General features: G+C 41.2%; 1 protein-coding gene across 1 annotated transcript in view; it reads left to right on the plus strand.

Moving 5' to 3' along the window:
• The window catches only part of LOC143817139 (immunoglobulin superfamily member 1-like), a 160,552-nt gene extending 146,393 nt beyond the window's left edge, over positions 1-14,159 (plus strand). Inside the window, exons 15-17 of the mRNA XM_077298298.1 lie at positions 26-102; positions 7,055-7,095; positions 13,218-14,159. Coding sequence (XP_077154413.1) covers positions 26-102; positions 7,055-7,095; positions 13,218-13,325 — 226 coding nt within the window. The 3' untranslated portion in view covers positions 13,326-14,159. The remainder of the gene's footprint in view (positions 1-25; positions 103-7,054; positions 7,096-13,217) is intronic.
• Positions 14,160-14,605: the final 446 nt, after the last annotated feature.

The following is a 14,605-nucleotide window of genomic DNA, read 5'->3' on the forward strand; positions in this document are numbered from 1 at the left end:
TCTATTCCTATGTTTTATATCCTAGCCCTTTAAGTCCAGTGAGAAAACACAAAGAGACCAATCAAGTTGTGGATATGAATGAAGAAGATCAATATAAAATAGGTTTGTGGATATATTTATGGAAGATATAAATATAATATAATATAACATAATATAATGTAGTATTTGTGATAAAAAAAGGTACAAGTTTATTTTTATTTTCAAAATATGAAAACAATATGACAGGTACAATGGGGGGGATTTATAATTTGGGTAATTTTGGAGGTCAGTTTTATTGATTACAACATACAACCTCTGGAATGTAATTAAGAGGATGCTGGATAGTCACAAGCCATCAAACAAAGAAGAAATGCTTACATTTTTGCGCCAGGAGCAGTGTGAATGACTGGTGGAAAGCATGCCAAGACGCATGAAAGCTGTGATTAAAAATCATGGTTATTCCACAAAATATTGATTTCTGAACTCTTCCTGAGTTAAAACATTAGTATTGTTGTTTCTAAATGATTATGAACTTGTTTTCTTTGCATTATCTGAGGTCTGAAAGCACTGAGTTTTCTTTTTAATTTTGACCATTTTTCTTTGTCAGAAAAAAAATACAAAATGTATTGCTTGGAAATTCGGAGACATAGTGTCAGAAGTTTATAGAATAAAAGAACAATTTACATTTTACCCAAAAATATACCTATAAAGAGAAAAATCAGACAAACTGAACATTTTGCAGTGGTCTCTTCATTTTTGACAGAACTGTATACTCATATATAATGCTGGGTGCATTATATACAATGTTAGAAGTCAGAGTGAAATTCCTTAAGTATATTGGACACCTCTTAAAAGGCTCTCTGTAAGCACTGAATGAATGACTGTTCAAACCAAGCAAAGGTGCTCGGATCATCGTGGTGGCAAATTATATATATATATATATATATATATACAGTATATATATATATATATACTAGACTGTGGCCCGATTCTAACGCATCGGGTATTCTAGAATATGCATGTCCCTGTAGTATATGGACAATGATGATTCCAGAATTCGCAGCAGACTGTGCCCGTCGCTGATTGGTCGGCAACCTTTATGACATCATCGTCGCCATGGCAACCATTATGACATCTACGTCGATACTGTGCCCATTGCTGATTGGTCGAGGCCTGGCGGCCTCGACCAATCAGAGACGCGGGATTTCCATTATGACATCATCGTCGCCATGCTGTGCCCGTCGCTGATTGGTCGAGGCCTGGCGGCCTCGACCAATCAGAGACGTGGGATAGATGGCCTACAAACCGTCGACCACTCCATATAAGGTATGGTCTACAAACCGCCGACCACTCCATATAAGGTATGGTCTACAAACCGCCGACCACTCCATATAAGGTATGGTCTACAAACCGCCGACCACTCCATATAAGGTATGGTCTACAAACCGCCGACCACTCCATATAAGGTATGGTCTACAAACCGCCGACCACTCCATATAAGGTATGGTCTACAAACCGCCGACCACTCCATATAAGGTATGATTTCCAGGACAGACAGACAGACAGACAGACAGACAGAAAGACAGACAGACAGACAGACAGACAGACAGACAGACAGACAGACGGAAAAACCCTTAGACAATTATATATATAGATATATCCACACCTTGCCACATGCTTACTTTTCATCCATCTCCATCCTTCTCTGGCTTTATGAAGCCAGGGCAGTCAATCAAATTAGAAGGGGGTGAAGAATGACGGAAAACGAGCAGGTGGCAAGGTGAATTTACATGATTCCAAGCGGTGAGTCATTCTGTACTGACATAGTCCCTTTAAGGGTAACTTGTCACCTTGAGAAACACTATTTATCTAGAGATAAAGGGTTAATCTGCAGGTAAATATGGTTTAAATACTTAAAACAGCAGCAATCAAGGTGAGCTCTGATCACTGCTGTTACAGTCGGACACCGGCTATCTATCACAGCCGCCATCTGCCTGGTATGGACCAGGCTCAGCTCCTGAACCTGCTCCATGCAATCACATCCCTAAGGTGACAGTTATGACAAGGTCAGCAAATTTCACTTGTCTGTTCCTAAACGTGTAAAGACAAATGGAATTCCCTAACACATGTGAAAGAACCCTTTATTAAATGTGCCCAAACATATGAATGTTTTTACAAAGCACAATACAGTATTATATATACGCATCTTACAAAAATACATATAATTACAGATACACAGACACACCAGTACATGAATACATCATCTGAACTACCATCAGTACATGGTACATCAATTGTAATGTTAGATAAGCCCTAGTGATGAGCGAGTATAATCGTTGCTCATGTTTTCCTGAGCACGCTTGGGTGGTCTCCGAGTATCTTGGGCATGATGCGGAGATTTAGTTTTGTCGCCTCAACTGCAGGCAAGCACACACACAGAAATGCACACGCAGTCATGCACAGACATGCAGATACACACTTACACACACAAAAATGCATACGTAAAGACGTAGACATATGTGCAGACACAGTCATGCATATACACACATAGGTACGTACACAGAAATTCACACTCAGGCAAGCACACACACAGAAATGCAGACACACACACATACAGGGAAGCAAGCACACACGTGTGAAGACACATACACTCACTGGCCACTTTATTAGGTACACCATGCTAGTAACGGGTTGGACCCCCTTTTGCCTTCAGAACTGCCTCAATTCTTTGTGGCATAGATTCAACAAGGTGCTGGAAGCATTCCTCAGAGATTTTGGTCCATATTGACATGATGGCATCACACAGTTGCCGCAGATTTGTCGGCTGCACATCCCAAAGATGCTCCATACAAGGCAGGATGGATCCATGCTTTCATGTTGTTTACGCCAAATTCTGACCCTACCATCCGAATGTTGCAGCAGAAATCGAGACTCATCAGACCAAGCAACGTTTTTCCAATCTTCTACTGTCCAATTTCGATGAGCTTGTACAAATTGTAGCCTCAGTTTCCTGTTCTTAGCTGAAAGGAGTGGTACCCGGTGTGGTCTTCTGCTGCTGTAGCCCATCTGCCTCAAAGTTCGACGCACTGTGCATTCAGAGATGCTCTTAGGCCTACCTTGGTTGTAACGGGTGGCGATTTGAGTCACTGTTGCCTTTCTATCAGCTCGAACCAGTCTGCCCATTCTCCTCTGACCTCTGGCATCAACAAGGCATTTCCGCCCACAGAACTGCCGCTCACTGGATTTTTTTTCTTTTTCGGACCATTCTCTGTAAACCCTAGAGATGGTTGTGCGTGAAAATCCCAGTAGATCAGCAGTTTCTGAAATACTCAGACCAGCCCTTCTGGCACCAACAACCATGCCACGTTCAAAGGCACTCAAATCACCTTTCTTCCCCATACTGATGCTCGGTTTGAACTGCAGGAGATTGTCTTGACCATGTCTACATGCCTAAATGCACTGAGTTGCCGCCATGTGATTGGCTGATTAGAAATTAAGTGTTAACAAGAAGTTGGACAGGTGTACCTAATAAAGTGGCCAGTGAGTGTATACACAGAAATGCACATGTAGACATATACACACACGCACACAGACATGCACATGCAGACACTCAAAGACATACGCTCACAGAAATGCACACGTAAGCACAGGCATGCACCTGCAGACACGCGCACACAGACATCAACAAACTGGAGGTGACCGGTCTGCAAACCATATCCTATGAGGAACGGTTACAGGATTTGGGAATGTTTAGCTTGCAATAAAGAAGACTGAGAGGAGACTTAATAGTTGTCTACAAATATCTCAAGGGCTGTCGCATTGTAGAAGGATCATCTTTATTCTCATTTACACAAGGAAAGACTAGAAGCAATGGGATGAAACTGAATGGCAGGAGGCACAGATTAGATATTAGAAAAAACTTTTTGACAGTTAGGGTGATCAATGAATGGAACGGGCTGCCATGAGAGGTGGCGAGTTCTCCTTCCATGGAAGTCTTCAAACAGAGGCTGGACAGACATCTGTCTGGGATGATTTAGTGACTGTATCCCTATTGGCTATTTAATATGCAAATTGCCTCATCAGAGAAAAAGAGGACTTAAACTCTATAGCGCCCCCTGTTGGAAGTAGCGATCCTACAAGTCACAATAAACCCTTTAACGAGTCGTGCAATATGACTTAGGATAAAAGCCAAATCAATATCTCAATTCGCAGACACTGTGTTTCGGGCTGTTGGCCCTCGTCAGTGCGAAGCATGAGAACTAATTTGGCTAGGTGAGAGGCTCTGGACTGGGGTCTAAGGGGTATCGTTTCTCCTTATGGAGAGTGACATACCAGCTCTGGCTTGTCAAGGCGAATAAGCCTCCTTACCTTGACAAGCCAGATATTATTTATTAGATATTATTGACTTATGATATCCACTTTATACTATATTTATTTGGCACTTTTATTGTAATATATTTTAGTATGTGGATCTTATAGTCAATAACTATCATTTTCAATATTTTATCGTATACATTGGTTAAGGAGATCATACTACATAGGTACCACATATGAGCTATAATTGTATTCATCCTATTGTTCACATAGTTATTACTATCTAATATATTTATATGCTTGATATTTATATAGTCTAATACATTGGAATTATCCTAGTTGTGCGATACTATGTGTAATAAGGCATCTGTATAACCCCGTGACACCCCGTGTTTTATTTTATTTTCATCTGTTCTTGTTCTTTCCCCTATTTCATGCATTTTGTTATAATTTTATGATACAATAAAATTATTTGTTCTAATACATATGTTGTAGTCATGCATCATATCTGTAGGTAGTATAATCTTGAGTGGATGCATCTCATATATTCTGTTTTGGTGTATATGTATATTCACTCTCCATAAGGAGACACGTTGCCCCTATTGGCTATTTAATAATATATATTTCTTGCAAGCTTTCTATGTGATGGGTTTGGGTGTACAATTACATCTATTGGAGTATATATGTATATATTATCGTTTGAGTATGTTGTTTCATACTGGTACCGTGCAATCCCCATTGTTCTACGTGGGGATGATGATATAGTTTATACCATTATATTGCTATAGGACCGAGATTCCCATAATTTGTGTGTCCGCATATTGAGGATTTGTATGTGATGGGCTATACTATCTCCTTTCTCTTTTACATCTATATATTATTATCTTGTGCTGGTCTTATGTATATATCTGTAGTGCATATACCATTTATAACACATCATTATATGGTTGATACAGGCCGTCCGGCCCTCTGTTTCTGACTAATATCTTATAGGATGCAATTAGGAGATTAGGGCAAGCCATCGCACGAGCGGGGGCGCCAATCTCGTTTTTGTTAGGGTGCCAACCTCCGCATCTAGGTAGGCATTCAGACAGATGGATATCTAGGGAGAGATCACTCATATCTGCACATCTTTTGAGTGAAAGTGTGTTAGCACAACTATGTCACTGATTATGGGTGCTATTGTAATTTTTCTGTGAGGTGGTAGGTTGGGCTTACCTCTATTTATATTGTTGAAGATATTATACTAGTGATATTAGGAGGCTAGAGAAAGCTATTGGTTGTGTCCTTCCAGTTCCGTTTAGCGCAGTCTTTTGAGGCATTTCTACTTAGGGATATCTAGATTGTGTGTTTATACGTAATAAAGGTTATATTTTAACAGGGTTTTTCTAGTTAGATTTGGCATTTGCCCTTGTTTGGCATCTAAGTTTGTAAGAGATGATTTAGGGAATCCTGCTTTAAGCAGGGGGTTGGACCAGATGACCCAGGAGGTCCCTTCCAACTCTAACATTCTATTACTCTATGAAATGCATACACAGACACGCACATCCAGGCAGATACGCACACGTACGCAGAGACATGCACATGTAGACACTCACAGACATACACACGCAGAAATGCACACGTAAACACAGACACACACCTGCAGACACACACAAAATGCATACACGAACACACACATACACTCAAAGACATTCACACACAGAAATGCATATGTAAACACAAACGCATGCACGCACAAAAAAGCATACGCAGACCCGCACACGTACCCCCACACATGCACGTGCAGACACTCAAAGACGTATACACACAGAAATGCACATGTAAAACAGACATGCAGACACACACACACACACAGACATGCACAGGCAGACACACACACACGCAGACACACACACAGACATGCACACGCAGACACACACACACAAATATATGCCGACTTATACACAAACAGACTTTTACATTAAAATTCATAGAACACCGTGATTTTTGTTATAAACTGCAATACTCTGGTATTGCAGTATATGGTACGAGTGATCAGACGATTGCATCTAAAAGTCCCCTCATGCCATGTTCACACGTTGAGTATTTGGTGAGTTTTTTGCCTAAGTATTTCTAACCCAAAACCGGGAGTGGGTGACCAGGAGTGGAAGAAGTGATGACGTTTTTCTATTTTACTTTTCCTCTGACTGCTCCACTCCTGATTTTGGCTTACACTGAGGTAAAATACTGACCAAACACTGCACATGTGACCATGGCCTAAGGGGACAAAAACATAAAGCACAAAAAGTCCCCTATTCCTGCTAATAAAAATAAAGAAAAAAAATACACATTTGTGGTATCTCTGTATCTGTAAAATAAAAATTTGTAAATTGTTACAAAATGACAAATTTATTTCACCACCAAACTATAAACCATATATGTGTGATATCACCCTAATTGTACTAACCTGGCCAATCACGTTGCCAGGTCATTTTTACTGCATAATGAATGCCATAAAAATAAAACCCAAAAAACAATTGTACAACTGCAGATTTTTTTGCACTTTCGCCACACTTGGATTTTTGCTCCATTTGTCTAGTAGATCGCATTTTAATGTTTTGTCTGATATAATAGCTAAATGTATTAAACAGGCATGGGCAACCCCTTTGATTGTAGCTGTGAACTTGTGTTTTTGTTTGCGTTCATCCACTTGCCTCTTGTAATGAAATATACCGTATTCTGAAAATTTATCAAAATTGTTCTGTTCTAATTGTCACAGTTTCAAGAAAGCCATCATCTCTATCAATTGCCACTGAAAAGGTAAGGACAATCTTGTTTCTTTTTTCCAGTAGTTTAACCCTCCCTGACATGACAATTTTTTTGTTTCGGTGCACTTATGCTTTCTTTTTACTACCCTTTCTTCCAATGGCCAGAACTTGTTTTTTCTATCTATCTACAGGTCCTTCTCAAAAAATTAGCATATAGTGTTAAATTTCATTATTTACCATAATGTAATGATTACAATTAAACTTTCATATATTATAGATTCATTATCCACCAACTGAAATTTGTCAGGTCTTTTATTGTTTTAATACTGATGATTTTGGCATACAACTCCTGATAACCCAAAAAACCTGTCTCAATAAATTAGCATATCAAGAAAAGGTTCTCTAAACGACCTATTACCCTAATCTTCTGAATCAACTAATTAACTCTAAACACATGCAAAAGATACCTGAGGCTTTTAAAAACTCCCTGCCTGGTTCATTACTCAAAACCCCCATCATGGGTAAGACTAGCGACCTGACAGATGTCAAGAAGGCCATCATTGACACCCTCAAGCAAGAGGGTAAGACCCAGAAAGAAATTTCTCAACAAATAGGCTGTTCCCAGAGTGCTGTATCAAGGCACCTCAATGGTAAGTCTGTTGGAAGGAAACAATGTGGCAGAAAACGCTGTACAACGAGAAGAGGTGACCGGACCCTGAGGAAGATTGTGGAGAAGGACCGATTCCAGACCTTGGGGAACCTGAGGAAGCAGTGGACTGAGTCTGGTGTGGAAACATCCAGAGCCACCGTGCACAGGCGTGTGCAGGAAATGGGCTACAGGTGCCGCATTCCCCAGGTAAAGCCACTTTTGAACCATAAACAGCGGCAGAAGCGCCTGACCTGGGCTACAGAGAAGCAGCACTGGACTGTTGCTAAGTGGTCCCAAGTACTTTTTTCTGATGAAAGCAAATTTTGCATGTCATTCGGAAATCAAGGTGCCAGAGTCTGGAGGAAGACTGGGGAGAAGGAAATGCCAAAATGCCTGAAGTCCAGTGTCAAGTACCCACAGTCAGTGATGGTGTGGGGTCCACTGTGTTTCATCAAGGGCAGGGTCAATGCAGCTAGCTATCAGGAGATTTTGGAGCACTTCATGCTTCCATCGGCTGAAATGCTTTATGGAGATGAAGATTTCATTTTTCAGCACGACCTGGCACCTGCTCACAGTGCCAAAACCACTGGTAAATGGTTTACTGACCATGGTATTACTGTGCTCAATTGGCCAGCCAACTCTCCTGACCTGAACCCCATAGAGAATCTGTGGGATATTGTGAAGAGAAAGTTGAGAGACGCAAGACCCAACACTCTGGATGAGCTTAAGGCCGCTATTGAAGCATCCTGGGCCTCCATAACATCTCAGCAGTGTCACAGGCTGATTGCCTCCATGCCACGCCGCATTGAAGCAGTCATTTCTGCCAAAGGATTCCTGACAAAGTATTGAGTGCATAACTGAACATTATTAGTTGATGGTTTTTTTGTTTGGTATTAAAAAACACTTTTATTTGATTGGTCGGGTGAAATATGCTAATTTATTGAGACAGGTTTTTTGGGTTATCAGGAGTTGTATGCCAAAATCATCAGTATTAAAACAATAAAAGACCTGACAAATTTCAGTTGGTGGATAATGAATCTATAGTATATGAAAGTTTAATTGTAATCATTACATTATGGTAAATAATGAAATTTAACACTATATGCTAATTTTTTGAGAAGGACCTGTACAAAGCCATGCAAGAGTTTTTTATATGTGGGATGAATGACAGTATTTATTTTACCATATAATGTACTGGAAAATGGCAAGAAAATTCTAACTGGGATGAAAAAACAATGGCTTTTGTTGATATTTTCTGAGAACCATAACTCTTATTTTTCCTTTGATGGAGGGTATTTTTGGGGATGATCAGCTGTAGTTTTTGGGTAGCACTACTTTGGGGTATATAGAATGGCTTAATTACTTTTTGTTGCCTTTTGTTAGATTGAAAAATGGTAATTCTGGCATTTCACAGTCTGGGTAAATTCATTGAATATTTTGATAAACTGGACCTTCAGGCTAAGTTCACACTGGGCATTTTTGCTGCATTTTTTACTGCAGCAAAAAATTATTTCTTTGCAGGAAAGAAGCTGCTCCAAAAATGCATGTTTTGGTGCGCTTTTGGGTTAAGTTGTGTCTCTTTGCATGCTAATAAAGTTGAGTGGCCCTAGAGGAAAAAAAAACTACTTCCTGTAGAACCATACCGCTAGATCACGATAGGACTGGGAAAAAAATGGCACTGCACTTGGAGCATGCGAGTACTGTCCAATTTTTAAACGCCGATGCCTTTTGAAAAGTCGGCAATTCAGCAGCTGCGTACAGTAAAATCAAAACGTAACAGGTTAGAATAGAATAGATAGAATAGACATATGAAGATGTCAGTGACATATATATATATATATATATATGTATATATATATATATATATATATATATATATACTGTATATTTATATATATATATAAAATAGATAGATAGATAGATAGAATAAAAGCCGCCAATTCAGCAGTACAGTAAAATCACAGCAGGACCAACAGGATAGAATTGATGGATTACATACAGTAAATACACATAGAATAGATAGATATACAGATGTCAGTGACATATACAATTAGTACAGTGTGTGTGCAGCTGAAATTATAGCGGTGAACTCGCCTCTGCACCGTGAGACTTTCTCACGGTGATAGCGGGGATCTCACCAAGGTCACCGCAGTTCAGCCCAGCTGGGAACGCAGCCTGAGTGATCTGCGGTAACCTCGATGATGTCACCGCTGATCACTGATGCTGCGGTCACCGCAGCTCATTCCCCGGTGGTTCTCAGCCAGGACGGTCATATATTGGCATCGTCCAGGTTGAAAACTGTTTATTCCCTGGACATAGATTATGGCTTGGGATGGACAGGTGAGGGATTAGGCGTTAGGTGAGTATAACTGTGTTTGCTATTTTTAAATAAAAAAGTAAAAGTGCTTTGTTTTATTTAAAATAAAGGACTTTATTCTTTCTGTTATATTTACCATATAACTATAGGATTAGTAATGGATAGGTGTCTTATAGATGGCTCTCTATTACTAAGCCGTGGGCTTGATGTTACCTGATAATACAAAGGTGACATCAACCCCACAAATATGAACCCCACTTGCCACAGCTACAGGGCAAGTGGGAAGAGCCTGACAATACAAATGTGTCATCAACTCCACAAATATGAACCCCACTTTCCACCGCTACAGGGCAAGTGGTAAGAGCCAGGCAAAGCTAATAATAATAGATGTGCCTTTTCTGGGTGGCTGCGGGCTGCTATTTTTAGGCTGGGGGGCCAATAGCCATGGCCTCTTACCAGCCTGAGAATACTAGCCCCCAGCTGTCTGCTTTAGCAAAGCTGGTTGTCAAAAATGGGAGGGACTCCACATCGTTTTTTCAAATAATTTATTTAAATAATTAAAAAATATGGTATGGGGACCCCACTATTCTTGATAACTAGCCTTGCTGAATCTGACAGCTGAGGGTTGCAGCCTCCAGTTGTGAGTTTTGCCTAGCTGGCTATCAAAAGTACAGGGGAACCCTCGCAGGTTTTTTTCAATTATTTATTTACAGGGCAGGAGCGGCTGATGAATGCTCCCATCAGCCGCTCCTCCTCTCACTGTTAGGCCTCTTTCTCAGGTCAGTGTCTCCAGTATGTGTGGTGACAGTTTTCACACATACCACAGACACTGAGACACATAGACCCATTCAAATGAATGGGTCTGTGCACATATCTGTGTTTTTTCATGGACTGTGTATCCGAGTGACACAAACGTAGACATGTCCATTTTTGTGCACCTGCACAGATCACACGGACCCATTCAAGTCAATGGGTCCGTGTAAACACGTACTGCACACGGATGTCATCTGTGTGATGCATCAGTATCACACAGACGGCCGATGGGGAAGAAGTGCTACAGTAAGCGCTGTTCCCTGGTGGCTGGTGCTGAAGCCGGCTCTCATCATTCTCCCCTGCTCAGCCGGCGATCGGCGCGAGCAGAGGAGAATGATGAGAGTTATAATAAAGTCCGAGAGATGACAGCAGGTGGGGGGTTTTGGGACTCTTACCCCCATCATTCGACACCTGCTGCCGCTAATAACAGTGACAGTAGGTGTGGATGATCGATCGCCACCTGCTGCGATCTAAGGAAATAAATGAATGACCCAACGTGGGTTCCCCCCTATTTTCTTGAACCAACCAGAAAAAACTCACAGCTGGGAGCGGCAACCCTCAGCTGTCAGCTTCTGCAAGGTTGGCTACCAAGAATACAGGGGTCCCCACACTGTTTTTTTAACTATTTAAATAAATAATTTTGACAACTAGCCTTGCTAAAGCTCACAGCTGGGGGCTGCTATTCTCAGGCTGGTAAGGGGCCATAGATATTGTGGCAGCAGGTGTCGGATGATGAGGGTACGAGCCCCAAAAGCCCCCATCTGCTGTCAGTGTTCGGACATCATTCTCCTATGCTCACGCCAATCGCCAGCAGAGCAGGGGAGAATGATGAGAGCCAGTTTCAGCACCAGCCTCCAAACAGCGCTTACTGTAGTGCTTCTTCCTCGGCGGCCGTCCGTGTGGTACTGAGTTGGCACATGGGTGGTACACAGTTGCCACACATGTGCCGCACAAAGTACACACATGGACATACGGACATGGATATCTCCGGTACCGGTTTTTCCGGTACTGGAAATATCAGGACGTGTGAAACTGGCCTTATTAGCGGCAGCAGGCGTTGGTTGATGGGAACGGTAGTTCCAACAGCTGACACCAGTGACCGGAGGTAAACTTTATACCTCCGATCACAGCTGAGCGCTCATGCTGTTTTTGACAGCTGGGGAACCACTGCTGTCTGACCAGCGGTGATGATTTTACCACCGATCAGAAGCAGTATTTGCCGCGTTGTCATGCACATGACAGTGTTGCAAACACTGGATGTTTGGGCCCCCCATTCAAATGAATGGGGTCTTGGTTTGGGTACGCTGGATGACAGGCAGTATGGTCGTATCATGCAACCATGCATCCTGCCATCTAGATGTAGCAGAACTGACTGTGAGGTCACATCCTACCATTCTTGACTTTTCTGCAGCAAAAACCTTGCAAACAATTATACTTGCGTTTTTGCATTTTTGCAGCATTTTATCACCACCCATTCAAGTCAATGGGTGAAAAACACTGAAAAAATGCTGAAAGAAGTGACATGCTCTATGTGCAAAAACCATGCAAAGCTCAAAATACTGATGACAAAATAAACAATGTATATGCATGAAATTTCTGAAATCTCATAGGCTTTGCTGGTACTGTAAAAAGCAGCTGAAAATTAGCATAAAAAATGCAGCAAAAACGCCGAGTGTGAAACGACAAAAATAGGTGTGGGAGTAATACCAAATACGTTTACATTTTTACACCCTTCACTTTATCATGAAATGTGTGGTAAACAATAGGGTTGATTGAATAGCTATAGCACTTATCGAATAGCTGCCTCGTAACCCGGATACCTGGAGCGTTCCCGATAGTCAGCTGCATGTGTCGCGGCTGTGTGACAGCCTGTGTGTTGGGCTCTCCATACATGTATTGTGACTGTCACACAGCCGCGACACATGCCGCTCATTATCGGGGGCGCTCCAGGTATCCGGGTTACCGAGGCAGCTATTCGGTAAGGACTTATCTGAAGCTATTCGATCAACCCTAGTAAACAAGAAAAAATAGTGGGTTCATATGATGAAAAAAAAACTAAATTCTGCTATTGCTTTTTTTTAGTTCTAAAAATAAATCACAAACAGAAACCAGATGGAGCCCAAATTTATTAATGAGACCCCTCTTTTGTTTGAAGCAGGAAAGCACGGGATGCTAATTCCATTTATCTATTTTGTCCATCTGTTCTAAATGGAACAGACAAGCAGAAAAGATAAACGTGGAAACAGCTAAAATTGAAAAAAAAAATGGTTGCAGAGGTGTAAATTCCCTTTAAAAGATGACTTCCCTTATCATCTCTTTCTGTATTAGCATTAATTGATCGTCCTGTCGGTGATCACTGTGTCCGTGGCTCTAATTCTCCATTGTGTTATTACAGGAGGCTGATGCTGGAGACAGCGCCATCAACTTCTCCACTTTCCATTCTAAGAATGTCCATGAAGGAGAGTCGGCCTTGAATTCCTCAACGCCTTTGGAAGGAAATTAATATGCGGCATCTGTACATATTGCTTTAATACATTCTGTAGATCTATTAACTATCCCATTTTCTACTAATAAAAGGTTAACAATGTATAAGCTAAAGAAAAATCCCATCCATTGCATGATGTTACATTGATAAAAGCCATAGCGCACCAGTGATGATGAGAACTGGACAGTGCACAACAGAATGAAGACACACTGACTCCACTGTCACTTTGCACCAGTTCAGTTAAAGGGGCTATCCAGGATTTTAATATTGGCGGTTTATCCTTAGTCTAGGGTCACACGACCGTATTTTCTCTTATCCAAGAGAATGACGATGATTTATGCTAATTACACTCTGACCAGAGTTTGATTTGAGTACGATTCTCTCGGATGAGTGGAAGATGTAGAAAAAACTGTCTCCATCTTCTCCATTCTGTCAGTCCGTGAAAAATCACTCTGAACTCATATGACATCCAAGTGCAGTGCGATGTTTTCCATGTGCTCATTCACTTGTATGGCCAAGTGCAAGTGTGATTGGATCAAATTTGAAACAAACTAATAATGACAGACTGGTAGACCCTGCCCTGGGGGGCTTCCTTTGGTGTAGCTGTGCTGTGCAGCTCCACAGATGAGCAATTCCAGGAACAGCTGACAGGTGGGGGTGCCGGGTGTCCCACTCCAACAGATCAGAAACTGATGACTTATCCTAAGGATAAGCCATCAATCTTACAGTCCCAGACAACCCCTTTAATTTCTTCCAGTCTATACTTTGCATAACAGCTACATTCTCCTCCCTCCCCTATGTTGATGCCATGGTATAATAACATATACAGTGATCACAAATCTTTTAATATTTAATTGCAATTTTATTTTTACTTTTCTAATTAAAGAAGGAGTCTTAAAGGAATATTCTGGTTTTGAAAACACATTGTCATATGTGCTATTAGGAAACTGTAAAAACATGGGGACCCATGTTCAGGATTCACCTCTCTTGTCCTGGAGAGGAGAGAAAGGACTATTGGTTGTTTTACTACTTATATTATTCTTGTGAAATATTTCTGTTGTCTGAAAAGAGGACAATATGCTGTATATGTTTTATTTATTTCTATTGCTTATATATTTCTCTTACTTATATAGTGCCAACATATTCCACAGCGCTTTACAGACTTTATCATCACTGTGCCCATTGGTGCAATCTAGATTCCCTATCACTATGTCTCTAGAGTGTGGTAGGAAACTGGAACACCCCAAGGAAGCCCACCCAAACACAGGGAGTACATACAAACTCCAAACCACAGTGTT

Source organism: Ranitomeya variabilis, chromosome 1, assembly GCF_051348905.1.
Source record: "Ranitomeya variabilis isolate aRanVar5 chromosome 1, aRanVar5.hap1, whole genome shotgun sequence".
NCBI lineage: Eukaryota > Metazoa > Chordata > Amphibia > Anura > Dendrobatidae > Ranitomeya > Ranitomeya variabilis.